At 36.5% G+C, this 17,109-nt stretch overlaps 1 protein-coding gene across 1 annotated transcript in view; it reads left to right on the top strand.

Annotated features, from left to right (window-relative positions):
• LOC149787555 (tRNA methyltransferase 10 homolog C-like) overlaps positions 1-15,388 on the top strand; it is a 55,904-nt gene extending 40,516 nt beyond the window's left edge. The window contains exons 3-4 of the mRNA XM_089973701.1: positions 2,031-2,740; positions 10,017-15,388. Coding sequence (XP_089829827.1) covers positions 2,031-2,740; positions 10,017-10,230 — 924 coding nt within the window. The 3' untranslated portion in view covers positions 10,231-15,388. The remainder of the gene's footprint in view (positions 1-2,030; positions 2,741-10,016) is intronic.
• Positions 15,389-17,109: the final 1,721 nt, after the last annotated feature.

Genomic DNA, 17,109 nt, shown 5'->3' with positions numbered 1-17,109 from the left:
GCCATCCTCACAGAATGGTCTCTTCACCACTTGGTAACAGAATCCGTTTTCCCTTTCGGGAAGACCTCTGGTGGACCTGTTTGCGACCAAACTCAACAACAAACTTCCATTTTACATATCTCTTGTCCTGGATCAGAAAGCATGGGCAGTGGATGCATTCAGCTTCATATTGGATTGCCTATTTGCATATGCCTTTCCGACTGCTACCACAAGTTCTGCAAACTTCCACAGCTCGGATCATTCTCAATGCCCCCATTGTGGCCCAAACAACCAAGGTTCAGCGATCTCCTAGACCTCTTGATACATCAACCCAGGTCTCTAACATATCCTGTCACAACACCGTGGATCCCTTCTCCACAACAGCCCAGACATTCTCCACCTTCACACCTGGCTCATCTCAGTTGATCTCTTCACCAGAACAAGTTTTCGGACAGAGTCACCATTTGCATCATTCAAGCCAGGAGAGCTTCTACATCCAAGGTCTATGATGCTAGGTGGAGAATTTTCTGTGATTGGTGCAGTAGGAAACAAGTTTATCCTATCTGTCCTTCTGTAACTTCCATTGCTGTTTTTCGTTTTGTTCCTCTTTGAGACCAAAAGATGTTCAGTATCCACTATCAAAGGCAATCAAGCTGGCATCTCCAACAAACTTAAATTCTTGCAGGTCACATACATTGGTTCAGATCTTGCTGATCTTATAAAGGTTTTTGAGCTTCAGAGATAGAATCTTTCATGTGTTCTACTATCAAAGGCAATCAAGCTGGCTGTGTTCTTTGGTCATTAACCAAAGCACCTTATGAACCATTGAGTGAAGCTTCCTTTTTGGATCTCACACTCAAATCTGTGTTCCTTGTCACCCTTGCCTCAGTGAGACGAAGAAGTGAAATTCATACCTTGTCCATCAACTGGCTGTCTTATCCCCTTACCCATAGAGATTCCCAGTAAAGGAAAGGTAGGAAACGTCTCTTTCACCTTATTAAGAGCTCCGTAGACATTTCAGCTGCTATCTCGCAGTGGGTTGTCATGACAATTAAATGAGCCAGAGTCTCTCATCAATCGAGGCCTCACCTTTTTTAAACTTAAAGCCCATGAAGTTCGAGCCATTGCTACCTCATGGGCCTACTTTAACCATTCGTCTCTGGAGGATATTATGAAAGCCACTTTTTGGCTCTCGTAATACCTTTTCTCCTTTTACATCCACTCATTAGCACAACAGAACGCAGGCATTTCTTAACTGGGTCCCATAGTTATGGCACATCATGTTACTCAGAGAGACGCGAACATTCTATAGAAGTGTAGCTCTCCCTCTTTGGTAAGTATATTTAATTTCTGTTTTGATCTGTTTGACATCAGCCTACATACCTTACTGACAAATTCAGCTAAGCAATAGTGACAAGATAAGTAACTGTTGCTATTAAAATGTAGGTTTTTTGTGAGTAAAACTAATTTTAATTATGCAATGCTTACCTGTTAATATTGCCAAATGCCCTACTCCCACCCTGGTCTGATATCTTGTGTAGTTGTTGTCTGTGAAAAGATGACATATAGGTACATCTACCTTCTGCACATGACCATGTGACAAAGTGGTATGCAAAAGGTATATTTTCGGCATGAAAATAGATTAGCTAAGCAATAGTGACAGGTAAGTAATGCATAAAAAAAACTACATTTCTCAAACCCACAAGAGGACAGACTGCAGTTTGACATTGTTGATGCAGATTTTTCAACTGTTATAAGCAAAGCAACCAGTCAAATTGGGTATATGTTGTACATAGGTCCATATTTTCCATTTAAAGCTTTTTACTTCCCATGATGCTTTATTTTTTCCCATACATGTTTCTTTAACTGTTTAATACAGTCCATTGCCATTATTTAGATTTTGTCGTATCCAATCATCTCTCTAACAAGATCTCTTAGTCATTAAAATTATGTCCCATCTTTTTAAAATTGAGTTTAACCAAGTTATTTTTCTGACATTGATTTGTTTTGATTAATGATTCTTGACTGCAATGGCATACTGTATACTGCAGGTACCTGAAAACATGACTGATGAGTACTGGCTTGAGATTTTGGGGAAAAAATCTTATTTTGGTCGCAAAAGACAATATAGTTTCTGGGTGAGGAAAGAGAAGCATCATAAAGCAGAGGAGGAGAAGAAAAGAAAACGTACTGAATATGTGAAAGAAAGAATGGCCAAAGTTGAGGAATCGGAAAGAAATAATGAAGTAGGCAACCGATTTTTAGCAAGAGTATCAGAGGCACACATGGACAGATTCTATCTTAGCAAGTTGGCAAATGCATTACTGCACCAAAATCCTACTCTTATTTTAGATATGGACTATGAAAACAGTATGACCATGAGAGAAATTACTAATTTACATGAGCAGTTTTGGTTTCTCTATGGGCAAAATAAGAGACTTCAGCAACCATTTAACCTGGTTGCCTGTAGTGTAAATCCAGCTGGAGAATTCATGGACAAATTTAAGAAAGTTACTACACGTATGAATTATGATAATTTCTACTGTGAGATGACAGAGAAGTCTTACTTGGACTTGTATCCACGGGATAGACTTGTCTACCTCACTCCCGATTCCAGAAAGGTTTTGCGCTACTTTGATCCGGATGATATTTATATTATTGGCGGTCTTGTTGACATATCACAAATAAAACCACTGTCCTTCACAAAGGCCAAGAAGCAGGGTATACGTATGGCCAGTCTTCCACTAGACGAGTATCTGAGGTAAGATTTTGAATTTCAAACTAGGTTTAATTTTAGATGACCACCAGAGTTATGAAACAGTTTCAGTAAGTTTTATTTGTAGCTGGGGAATGCTGATTCAAGATAAAAATTACTGGAGCTGTTTCAAAACGTTGATAGAAAATGAAAGTATGAGATTCTATTCACTGTGAATCAGAAATTTATCAACATGAAACATTTGGAACAATCAGTAACTTGTGATCTGGTAAGCTTGTCTCTGAGCACATTTTCAGTGGGGTCATTCTGGATCACTGCTAGAGGAAGAAGTTGCTGTGTACTCTAGAATGTTTTCAAATGGTCAGTCTAGGTCAAGGTTAGAGGAAGAAGTTACTTTGTATTCTAGAATGTTTTCAGTGGGTCAGATCAGTTCATGGTTAGGGGAAGAAGTTTGTTGAATGTTTTCAAGGGGTCAAACTAGGTCATGATTAGAGGAAGAAGTTACTTTGTTTTCTAGAATGTTTTCAAAGGGTTGGTCTTGGCTGGGGTTAGAGCAGGTGTCTCAAACACATGGCCACATGCAGCACACCAAGCTGTATCCTATGGCCCTCATAATGATTGGCATCACAAGGTGTCATGAGAAATAACAACAGTAGTAGTGCCCTTGGGCTATTGAAAATGCTCTCGTGCTCAAGGTGGTTTGAATTTGAGACCCCTGGGTTAGAGGGAAAAGTTGCTTAGTAGCCTAGAATATTTTCAAATGGTAATTCTAGTTTATGGTTAGAGGCAGAAGTTGCATTGTGTCCTAGAACATTTTCCAATAGGCGTTCTCGGTCAGGGTTAGAAGGCGAAGTTGCTTTATCCTCCAAGAGACCATGGAGAGAAGTTTTGGTTTGGGACACTTTGATTAGTCAAAGGTCATCAATCCAATTCATTTTATATAAGGAACAAAGTTGATCATTCCTTGGCTAATGAAGATTGGGTTGGGGACTTGAATAGCCTGTCTAACATCTAGAGATTAAGTATTAGTTCTTTGTTTAAAGAACACATAACAACTTGCAGATTACCAGCGAACCTGACCAGTTGGTAATAAAAACATTACTTGCTCAAATTCAGCTAAAAGACCTGACAACTGATTTGCCAACATCTGAGAGCACTGACCAATCAGACATTAAGACATTAATTTGAGTTTAAGGGTGAAAATATTTGTACAATCTCTTGGCCTGGTTTAAGATAATGGTGCTGTTGTTACGTTTTTTAATTTGTGAATAATCACTAAGCTTTAACACTCAGTTAAGAGAGATTTTAGAAAACAAATGGAAAGAGAAATAAACATGTTGTAACTCAATTATTTTCATAAGTAACTTTTCTGTTGCTCAAATAATTGGAATAGTAAAATGTTTGCTACAAGAATTTTACCATGTATAAATATTATATTTATTAGTTTAGGAGATTTGGATTGCAGCTCGGTGATTAGCAGAGTATTTCCCACAGAATAATCCATTATCGGCTGGTAATATGCATAATTATCTCAGCCATGGCATTTTTTTTGTGAAATTAATCTCAATTAAGAACATTTGTTTTACATCAGCATCCAAACAGATTAAAGCTTATACAAATGTAAATGTACATCCTCACTACATGGCAACCATTTTTTCTTCCAGTATCCATGGCAACAATTTGGATTGGTTTTAATAGCATCTTCCCATAGGGGAGGTGGCTCAGAGGGCAAATTTAGTACATTCATATACCTTAGTTGTACATTCTTGAGTAAGTTTTTGCATTTAGTTAAGCTTTTAGCACACTGTATAAATACTGTTATATGTATTTTTTGGAATAGTGAATCCTAATGTTTCTTGAAGTATACTGCACCCTCATCACATGTGTAGGCTACTGTGACCTATATTTGTTACTTTCATTGATTTTGGTTAAATTTTGTGGTGAAAGTTTATTCCGTATGATCTGTTCATGATAGAATCATCAAACTTAATTTTACGTTTCGTTAGTACCACACCTTTACCACAAAGGAAGATCACAGTGACTTGCACTTCACATTTTACTGACTTGGTTTAAGTCTTAATTTAACTCATGACCATCCTCTGTGTGTGTGTGTGTGTGTGTGTGTGTGTGTGTTTGTCACTGTGACCCATAATTCACATTTCACTGACCGGTTCAGCTTGAGATTTTTACTGTTCATGCCTTAATAATTAAACTACATGTTGAATATGAGTAATACCTCTTGCTATTTGTGTAGCTTATCCTTTCTTTTTGTATGATGAAAATTGATCCTCTGATATTGTGACTTCCAGAAGATTTTGGAAGTCACCCTTACAACCTGGCATATGCCCAATGGTCCTCATATTTTTTCCAGACATCTCAATGTTTTGTGGATGCAAATTGTGCTGTACAGAAAAATTACATCATGTTGTCAATAATACATTTTTTCAAACATATATTAAGAGTATTTGCATTTAGTCCAAGTGTTTAAAAATTAGTCAGAATTATCTCTCTTGAGAGTTATGGACATTTTAGGTGGTGCTCTACCGTTTCGTATTTTGTATGGGGCTAGGATTTTTAAAACAAAGAATTTCCCTGGCTTTCCTCACTGGTTATACTGGCTATTTAAAAAAGACTTTGTATATCTTAGGTATAATTCAAAGAACCTTTAATTCCCATTATTTTGTTGTATGATTGATGGGTGTAATATGGGTTATAGAGTATACAGCTTGGCCTTACTCCAGATGTGCACCTTTCAAAAAAGTGCTAGCTCTACTTGGTCATTTTCACTTCAGAGGTAAATTGTATAAAAAAGAGCCAATAACTTTTTTTTACATTTTATATATTTAGTAATTCACCTTACATGTGTCACTCTCTCAAAAGTACATAATAACTGGTGAGCTAAAATTTTTTCATAATCTTGCTTTTTAGGTTACCTCCCCCCAGGGCATACAGATTACATTTTTTACTGTGACTTATTTTGTCTCCTTATCCTTGGTGGATTGATTGTGGCCTCCTTTTCCTTCATTTTATTGACATACTAATCTTTGAAATTTATATTCTCTTCTGTATCATTTATGCAGTGTTTAACTCCTTTAAGGGAAAGGGTCCCATACCAGCATTAATTTTTATTGGGGTTTTCAGTTGTACACAAACACACTTATTTTCTGTATACCACTCTGGTGGTCTTTCTAGTCACGATCATATTACCTTGCTGTTATTTTTGCTATTTGCTGTCTCCAGTATTCAGAATTAAGTGTCACTAATGTCATTGTGATTGAAATGTTAATATTGTTGTTATTTTAATTTACATTAAATAGAGACCCGCTGGGCAGGTTGAGTATTGCTAGCTTAATTTGTGTTAATTTTATTTTCATGCAAATCCTCATGGATTATATTTGTTATACAAGATTGCTGTTCTTGTTTTCTGAGTTCTTTTTCAGCAGTGTCTAAGAGGCAAAATATCAGGAAATGTGGGCAGAAGAAGCTCCCTGGCATACCAACCCCACCAGCCTGGCATGTACCAGTTGTTAAAAGACGGCTGTAATTTTTGTTGTCAGGTTAGAATTTACAGGATCTATCAGCAAGTCCCTCAGGTCTGAGAAGGAGGATTGGTTCAGTCTCTCTGGTGACACACAAGACCCATGGACCCATCTAAGGGAGGAAATTAGATTTCCATCACCAAGTCCTTATAGCCTCAGAGCAGAATTAGATCCTTTTTTTGTTGAGATGTATTGACTCCTAAGGCTCTTGAGACCCTCTACCATCAAATCCTACTACAGACTGTGAGTTTTGCGTTGATGCACCCCTCACTCTTTCTATGTCTTCATACTAGAAATGTTGATGCTGTGGTCCACAGACCGATGTCACCATCTCACAAAGTGCAGATTAAAAGGAGGGAACGGGACAGACCCTCTTCTGAATGAAAGAGGAAGGTTCAGAGATGTTCTCATCTGCAGAGTTTCTCACCAGGGATGAACCCCTAGCTCCTTGTGAGGAGTTATGGGATGATGTTCTTATCCCCAGGTCTTTACTGAGACAGAATGACGCTTGGCCAAAAACATCCCGTTTCATAGAATTGAGAGCCTGATGAAAACATGATGTTAGTCCTCAAAGACTGTCATAAGTTTGACACAAAACAGGCTGAGATATCACCTTCTCTGTTGAGACTTTTGAACTCTCCTTATGGCTATAGGATTCACACTCCTGTCTAGCTACTTACACCTCCCACTTTGGATACCAGAACATCATAAGTGGTTATTTCCTTGGGCAACATATGTTCCCACCTTTCAGTCAAGGTTCTGCAGGCATTAGAGTTAAATGGATAGGCCACTGGTTACTATAGCCTTATATGCTGCTCTTTTTTCAGTTGCTTCCTTCAGTTTGCAGAAGGAGGACTTTCTGTTTCCATCTGCACTATAGAGCTTGCAGGAAACAGTAGCCAAGGCATCTCAACAGTTTTTCCATGGCATTATCAGCAGAGCTTCTCCACTTCGGCATGGATGATGCTTTGGAGTCTTTCAGAGTCTTCCTGGAGCATAGTAAGAAACTGTCTTTAAGATGGACACCATAGCCTTATTAGGAATACTATAAGGACCTGTGTCTGGATGGTGTCCATAAACCTTCAGGGTATATATTTTTTTCACATTACTGTATTTTCTCTTCACAGGAAATACCTCTAGTTTTGTTTGGATCGGGATATCTTACAATTTCACACTCTGCAATTTGACCTATACCTGAACCCAGAACATTTACCAATGCATGGGAGTAGACTTTCTCTGCTTAACTTTACTGGGGAGCCTGATCCTCCAACATTTTGATGACTGCCAGTACATAATGGCTGGTTTGAAAACCGTTCATGTTCAACACATTCTGGCAAAAAGAACATTTTGGCAGACAATCAGTCCTGGAAGGACAAGATAGTCCCCACATAATGGATAATGGTCAGTGCACACCATCCATATCAGATTTCCTGTTCAGACTTTGAGATTGTTCATGGACTTGTGTGTGACAAGGCAAAACAAGCATTCCCTTATTATGTTTCCAAACCAAAGAGCCTTGGCAGTGGATGCTATTAGCCTGAAGTGGGATCATCCATTCCATATGCCTTTCTACCTTTCAGGATGTTCCTATAAGTGCATTAGAAAGTAAAGACCTCCACTGCTCAGCTGCTTTTGTGATTTCCTCAGTGGTCCCAATAATTGTGGTTCAATGATCATTTCAAATAGCTGGTTGACCAGTCCAGGACATTGCACCAGACCTTCTATAATCTCTGTACAGGGGCTTTCATACACAATAGCCCACAGATTTTGGGTTGCAAGGTTGACTTCAGGAATCATCGGAAAGTCATCCTATGGAAGGATGAATTCTCATCTTATGGATGAGGCTAATATCCGCCCCATATAGGGTAAACTATCAGCATCAGGTAAGTATTACTAATTAACAATATCCACCCAATACATATGGTATACATCTCTTCTAGTACTACACCTATACCAGAAAATATCACCTGTGACCTGTGTTTCACATTTTACTAGCTCAGGTTAAGTTTTAGAATTTAGAACATGGCTACATAGGTTTTTGTATGCTATGCATACTGCCCTATGTTGAATCAGAAAACATGATAATCCATCTTGTTGTTGTTGTTTGGGGTTTAACACCATTTTTCAGATATATCAAGGGTGCACAACCTTTTTCGGACAAGGGACAGATAGCATTTTCTAAGACCACTCAAGGGTCACAAACTAATATTTTTTAAATATGATTACTTTTCACAGGCCAGATTTCTGTGTTTTAATTTTCCCTGATGACCGGACAGAACACGTTCCGGCCTGTGTGGCATGGGGTTATGCACCCCTGCTATATACGGTGGTCACTATAAGTGGTTGAGGAAGAACTTGGGGGGAAACCACCATCCCATGGGAAGCTACTGGCAGCTTCTTATAAACATTGGCTTAGCCCGAGACTCATATGACAGGGGTGAGATGGCATTGATTGGTAAAGGCAAGTTCTTTAGACCACTTAACTCGTTGTTTTTAAAATCAACTGAATAATTGTGTTTATTTGAGTTAGAGTAGAGCCCAGTTGAGTCTGTTACTGAAGGATCACATGCCAAGGTTACTGTATGTGACATTGTAAAAAATATGTTAGTTTTTAAATTTGTAATACGTGAATAGTATGCTTGTCATGACTTTTGTCGAAAAACTGATTTTTTATTTTATTATGCTTAATGTGTGCCCAACTGCAAACAGCTTGAATACTGATGTCTCATGATGCCCAGGATGATTAGGGTCTGTGCAGTTTGTTCTATTCCAACAACAATGACCATAATACAGCCTAACTTACAGTAGCATAGACTCAGATTTGCAGTCTCATAATGCCCAGGCTGAGTCTATGCAGTTTGTACTAATCCACATGCCTACCTGCCAGTAGCATAGACTCAGATCTGCTGTCTCATGATGCCCAGTCAGATCAGACTATGTACACTTTGACCTATACCATATAACTAAATACCAACAGCATAGATCCAGACCTGCTATCTCATAATGAAAAGCAAATCAGGGTCTATGCTGTTGTATAACGCGTGCCTAACTGCCAGCAGCATAGATCCAAACATATGCAATCTGATAATCAGATCAGGATTTGCATTGACCACCAATCTGATTAAAATCAGATATCCACTGTTATACATGAAGATCTGACAGTGACCACTTTGGGGTCATGTTCTGGTAACCTATGTTATTACCATAATCGTTAATTTTTTTAACCAATCAGTTGAAGTCTTATGTTTTTGCTTTTGGAAAGAGCTGTGTGGATGAAGAGCATGAATATATATGGAATGATTTGATTCACTTTCAGGTTTTTGAAAGCTGCATTTCAATTGGCTAATTCAAAGGTCACCAGAACATGACCCTTAAGCAGTTGTCATCAGATCTTCACATGGGACAGCAGAGATCTGATTTTAATCAGATTGCATTGACTACTAAACCAACAGTATTGATCTTGCAAGTACATTGGATACTTTTAGATCAGTTTCTGTTTTGTCTGTTCATGGACATATGATTATGGTATTCATGCTAATTTTTTAAACATTGCACCAACAAATAGAGTGCACCAAAATGGCACCTGATTTTTGCAAATCCTGGGGTGTTTGCTTTGCTAAATCTCTCCAGTATTATGCAAATTCCTCCCATTTTATAAACTCAGTGTGGAATTTCTCATAATTGTTCAGTTTTAGAATGAACCTTTGTAATCACTGTTGAAGTTGGGCACATCATACAAATGGGCAGAAACATTCATTAACTTTTAAATTAATATTTTCAAGCTGGCAGAAGGGATCAAAGACCTTGACTTTGGATCAGATGATCAATATTCTGGGAGAGTTGATGATATCAGGAGACTGGAAAAGAGCTTTACAATACGTACCACAGAGAAAGTTGTGCAACCCATTGTATGGAGATCAGAATGATACACAAGGAAATCTTTCATACGAAGCCACTGGTGACCTATACTTTGATGAAGGCAATAAAGCTGTTTAACAACATTTTTCATTTAAAGAGACCTCTTTAGGTGACTCCATAGCCAAAAGCACTGTGTAAAACCTGCCTTGAGTGACCACATCTTTTGCCAACAAAAAGCAGTCTCTCAAGACAGGTTGTCTTTTATAACAGGGTTGGGCAAAGGACCATATTCAAGGGTTGAAAGTCAACATTGTTTAAGAAGAAAATATGCCCACAGTCACAGTACATGTATCTGATTCTTTGTTCATGGTTTTTGTATTGCATGCTTTGATCTGAAAATAATTTTAATGAGCAATATAGATGTACATCTATCAAAACGTCTACATTTATATTTGAAGATCACATCTACACAAAGACATGTACATGCACTAACACATGCAAAATTAACTAAGGTAATCTTTATTTATCCTGTCCTTAAGTGTACTTGTTTCAATTACATTACTTCTTCCTCCAGTGTTAGAATTTTACTCATTTTTGTTGGAGGTTCTGCCATTATTATCAAGGCCTTAATATAGTTTTTGTAGCGGTTTTGATCAGGCTAATAACTGCATATGGGTATATAGCTATACATCTACCATCAAATTAAATCAAAGGACATGATTAGCACATCCAGAAACGGAATAAATTTATTTGGAGGCAAACCTAAAGGGTTTCATTCACTAATGACAAATGGATTAACTCGATAAAGAAAGGATGTAACTGGCTGAACTAAGGTGTAAAGATGATGGTTGTAACAAGATAACTGGGTGGGATTTTCGGATTCACAACAGAACACTTTTGACAATGATATAAATACAATGTTTAATAATGGATGACTTGAAAGAGCAATTAATTATAAATATGTGCGTGTATATATAATTCAAATATTGGTTTTAATTAACATAAGAACACACAGACTTAATGATGAAAAATACAAATAAATTAGCAAATACAAAGACAAGGGGTGAATAGTTCACAACGATTTGACAATAAAACGATGGATATAGTTTACTCGGTTAGTAAAAAATGTAGAATTTTACTCCTGTAGTAAAATGAATTCACTCAGGTAGTGAAATTATTGTGATAAAAAAGATACAATGGGTTTTTTGAACCCCAAAATTAGCCCACGGCTCAAGAATTATATGTAAGGAGATACACTCCATCATCAGCACACTTTATTTCAGCTCCACGGCTGCTACAGTTCAGCTTCACAGCTGCTAAGCTTAATTCCTGTGGTTGGCTTTACAGCTTGCACCACATCGACACTGATAACTTTGAACACTCTGGGCATTAGACACTCCGGACACTTGACAGCTGAAAATATATCCAATACCAAGTACTATACATAACACGGGCATATAAGGTAAAATGTAATGACGTTATACATGGTAAGTTATATACATTACATCATCAGCACAATAATTACAAAATGACAGGTTCAAAAATAAACCTAATCCTGCTCGACAAGAATCCTACTATATTAAACAGTTCTTTAAAAAAATGTAGCTTTACATTACTAATATAAATCCTTTGCTAAGTCGCAAACAAGAATAGAAATATGTGCATTATACTGCATAAACCAAAGCTACATAGTAAACATTCAAAAATAAACGTGGTAATACAGTAGTTATAACTTATAGAAAGCTGAAGATGTGCAAGTCCTTGAAGCAGACTGCTGGCTGACAAGACCATCCGTATTGTAATGAGATGTATGTATGGTGAGGTATTTATACACAGACATAGTCTGTGCATTGAAGGCATTCGGTTCATCCCATCAAGAGTACTTCGCATGTGCGGCATGGGATGAACTAAACTATTTCGAAATATGACACAATGTACATATATCACCCATGGGCATCGTTGTACACAAAAAACGAAACCCAAGTACATGTATTCAGTAAATAAAAGATTTTATACAATTCCGTGACAATGGCATGGTGTCTGGGTTTTGTTTTAGTCACAGTTGCATTAAAAAAATCCAAAACCAACACAATGCCTTATCAATAACAATCAAATCTGCAAAATGATTATTACTTACTAGTATAAAAGACAAAGACATCATACAACCCAGGCAACACAGATTTACTCCAAAGATAAAACAATGAACTCAAACATTAGATTGAATGCCTTAAAAAGATTTCTTATTATGATATATCCGTATTGTATGGGTTCTTACAAAAGACAGTGGTTACCAAGAAATTAAGTAAAAGTGGTGTCAATCTTATTATTTATGATATAGTCATTCATAGCACTGTTGTTGAGAACTATGCCCACAGACCCTCAAAAGTGGCCATGTTTACAAAGAATTAAATCAGTGTCAATGGTGTTTATATCTTTTCGTGTTGCAGTCATTCATAGCAGTATTAAAATGCACATTTTGCTTAAAAATCATGGTCACTTGTCATTTTCTGCAGGTTGTTGCTTACAGAAGTGCATTTATGTAATAAATCCATGTATTACGATTGTGGTTGTTATTGACTGGTGATTCTTGAGTCAGAGCTGCATTATGGATAGATGATTTCTACTTTAATGTTTATACAATGCAAGTTTTAAAAAGCTGTCAGAATCGGTTCCTGTAGAGAGATCCATTGCATTGGACTTATGTAAATAAGTTTTGCAGAGATTAAAGGACATAAAACTTGCATGTATACATTGGTGAGTTAAAATAATCTTTTATTAAATTTGAAGTTTTTTGTTTAAATATCAACTTAAAACAAGTTTATATTTTTGATTGTGATAATTAGTTTCACAAGCAGCCTTTGAACTATAAACTAGAAGAAAACAAACTTAGAAGCAAATTTTACAGTATCAGCAACGTCTGAATCACAGATTGCTAAATACAACCAAGATTGTTCGGGATCTGCATACATTTTTGTCGCACCTACAGTGGTATGGTCAAAGTCAACAGTGTTTGGCTTTTGTTAAAGTTTTTCATTTGCATATATTTGTTGAACCCTTTGAAAGATTCCAATCCTACTTGACATGAACTGTTATGAAGGTAAGACAAATTATTTTATGACATGCTCGCTTGTCTCTTATGCCTTGGGGTCACAGCCATAAAAGATTTGCATTAGGGGTTTGGTTGCAGATTTTGAATTTGATTATATTTTCTAATCCCCATAATGAATTTTCTACGTATTTGGAAGAATCATTACAGAGCAAATACAATTCATTTTGTGACCAGTATGCTTGCCCCACTGACGTTTGGGTCAAGGTCGCTGTCATAGAAATTTGCATTATGGTTTTGTAAAAAAAAATTGTTTATTTTTCTTAAAGACATGGATTTTTCTTCATTTTTGGAGTGAATGATTATGGAGATAAGATTATTCATTCTCCATTGTGTGAGTTGAACCATTTGACCTGGGTGATATGGTTACACATTTTACAGCATTTCTTTGATTATGGGCTCAACATGCAGGCACTGGCCTTTTGTTTAAGCATTTTGGGCCCAACAGTGTATTAAGGTCTGGTCATGGTACTTACAACCTCTGCAATCCTTGATTATAAGAGTATACTTGAAAACTCCTTGAATTTAAAAAAAAGGTTGGATTTATCCCCGAATTGTCCTTGAATTTGTTCCAAAACATTCTTTGAATTTTGACAAAAACTGATTTATTGGAGGAATCCAAATTGTTATAACTAACCAAAATATATCACTTTCAAAATTACAAATTGTGTCATTTATATAATGTCCAAAAATAATGAATGAATAAATAACATGGGATAAAACTTTATGGGTCAAATGACACACCATGCTTGTAGTTGACAAAGTATCACATGAAGATGTAAAATTTCCATAAGACCTAATGCTGTTTGAAAAATCCTTGAATATAATCTTTTCAGAGCTGTGGAGAACATGACACTTACACATTCTTTCTTAAATAGCCTTGTAGTTATATTCTGAAGTGGGTCATATCTTGACACATCATGTTGGCTTATGTAAAGATCCTTCTATGCTTCAATAAGAGTTTTTTGTTTGTCCATCAGCTGTTTGGTATTTGCAAGACAGCTATTGGGAATTGTTGGATTTAAAGAATAAAATTGTATACTTTTGCTCTATATTGGCAAGATCTTAAAAGAGTGTGATATTCAGCCTTCTGTTATGATACAAATGTGTTTTTATCCTAGAACACTTAACCCTGCCCAATTTTATTTTTGCAAATTTGGCATTCATAATTGTTTGTATCTTTGATAAAATTTGGCATTCATTTCTTTATTGTTCAGACCTTGACTGAATTTGATTTACAGCATTAACATTAGTCACACCACATAATTTCCTGTCCTCCTGACCTAGTGTTTTCATCATAACTTTACCAAGGTTTATTGGGCTTCAGCCAAATGATAAGCAGCTACATATTAATGTAATCTTTAATAAACTTTGACTTCATTGTTGTTTGACATCATTTTCAGAATTTATGCCTCCGATGTCTATCCATCATAATTTGATTTCCGTAGATTAACTTGACCATCGTTTGTTGCATTTCAAACATATTTGGCAGCATTATGTTCATGAAACCTTAATTCCCAGCATTCCATTACAGTATTTACAAGAGTTAAGTTCCTTGATTGCCTGCACTCCAGACTATGCTTCCTGCAAAATAACTTTACAAAGGTTTCTTGATTTCAGCTAAATTTGGTATTTGGTTTATATTGATAAGGTCTTTATTTAGTTGATTTTCAGAATCCCATATTATTATTTAAATTACCAAATAATAACAAGACAAAATTATCTTTATGGTTCCTCCATTTTCTTTTCTTTTATCACCCGACATCAGACTCCAAACAACTGGTGTAGTTAATTCAGCTTCCTGGATAGAGTGCACATACTTAAAGTGTTTTGAACCAAAAGAAATATGAACCAAGGTTGAGTTTTGAGAAACCTCTCTTCAACGATTTTGCTTCCATAACAACCACGAGAACAATGGCTTTCAGCCACAAATATGCTGACAAATTAGTCTTTTATTGTTTGTAGAATAGTTTTAGCTGGGTACAATATAACGCATCTCATTTTTGAAGACAAATGTTTAAAAATTTGCATTTTTAATAGTGACATCACATGTAGGATTCATTGTGTTATTATTGATTCCTTCAGGTTTCAGTATTTTGTTTTGAAGCTTTTTACAGTTCTTGCTAACTGCATGGAATTGTGCTTAATGAGTTATGAATTAGGAAAATAAATGTATTTTCTGAAAATTTCCATTGTTTTTAGCCATGTTTTATTTTTATATGACTGTCATTGTTTGGACATCACATTCAGATGCCATATGTATGTGTACCCATACACAACTGAGATCACTTTGCCATATGTATGTGTACCCATACACAACTGAGATCACTTTGCCATATGTACGTGTACCCATACACAACTGAGATCACTTTGCCATCCAACTGCCAATAAATACATTTGTTTATTCACCATCAAAAATGGGCATTATATGATATGGTGCACAATTTTTCTTAACTCCGATTCTTCTTGCATTAGAATTATGCAAAAGTCAGAGTAAGTATTTTCCCCTGCACATCCTGAGGTTCAAAGGTAACATCACATCAGTCAGTAGTGCCAGTTTGAATTGCGATGACTCCATGGTCTTAAACAGGCAACAAAAGAACAAAACTAACAAGTATAATAGTTTTGAATAATCCAAATGAGTCCCAAGGGTATTCCAATGATAGTGCATATTGTAATAATGTATCAACAATACAGAAGACTCTGAGTTATAACCCTAAAACAATTTTTAAAGGAATTCACAGTAATCCCATGACCGCTATAAATATATCCAAATGTCTTGGATTGAATATTAGAGCAGAGTGATGTTGTAGAGTTTATATTCCTAATGTTAATGTATTTGTGGAACATATCCAACTTCAAACATTCCCATTCAAGTCAGTTTTAAAAAATCATTAGTTTTCATGTGACACATCATGTTATAGCAAGTATGCAAATGCACACCACCATATCAGTCCATATCTCAAAGATTCACCAACACTATCAAATGCAGAGAGCAAATATGCACCACAAAATTAACCCAGTCTAAAAGAATAAAGAACACTGACCATTGCACAGAACATAGGTGCACAACAAAATCAATCTCGTTTTCAAACTATAAACAACAATGACCATAATACAGCAAAAGGCCCACCACAAAGTTAGATCTAATACATTAAAGAAGACTTATCATTACTGGCAACATGCATGAACTACAAAATGAATCACATAAAATGCTACCATTGCTGACCATTGGTGAAAATAATCAAGACAAATACCATCAATCCATCTAAAACATGCACTAAAAAGTAAATTGAAGATCATTCACTGTTTTAGTAAAAGAAATGCACGCTAAGACATGGATCCAATCTCAGATATTAAAGAACGTCGACAGTTGTGCAGAGCAAATGCAGACTTCAAAATCTTATTGGAAACTATAAGAACCTCCGATCATTTCACAGAACAGATGACCCGCACAAAATCCAATCTGGGGCCCCGAGTGGCCGAGTGGTCTAAAGCGCTCTTCGTTACGGATCACTGCCGTCTCACCTCTGTCTGCGGCAGTTCGAGTCTAAGATTCAGCCAATGTGGGCATGTGAGAAAGCTTGTCAGTAGCTTCTCGTGGGTCGGTGGTTCTTTCCAGGGTTTTCCGGGTTCTTCCTCCACCATTAATACTGGCTGCCATGTATAGCCTATCGTGCTGAAAAATGGCGTTAAACCCCACAACAACAACAACAACAACAAAATCCAATCTCAAACATTCAACAACAAAGAATATAGTAAAGGAAATGTATGCACTGTGTAAAACTAATCACATGTCCAACAATGCACATCCCTGATCCTTGAACAGAACAAATGCAAGCTATAAATTCTATTAAATCTCAAACATTCAACAACACAGACCATTGCAGAACACATAGGTAAACTTTAAA

Source organism: Sinohyriopsis cumingii, chromosome 11, assembly GCF_028554795.1.
Source record: "Sinohyriopsis cumingii isolate HCF-2022 chromosome 11, ASM2855479v2, whole genome shotgun sequence".
Lineage (NCBI taxonomy): Eukaryota > Metazoa > Mollusca > Bivalvia > Unionida > Unionidae > Sinohyriopsis > Sinohyriopsis cumingii.
Note: the sequence above shows the minus strand (reverse complement) of the source record. Positions and strands in the feature narration are given on the sequence as shown.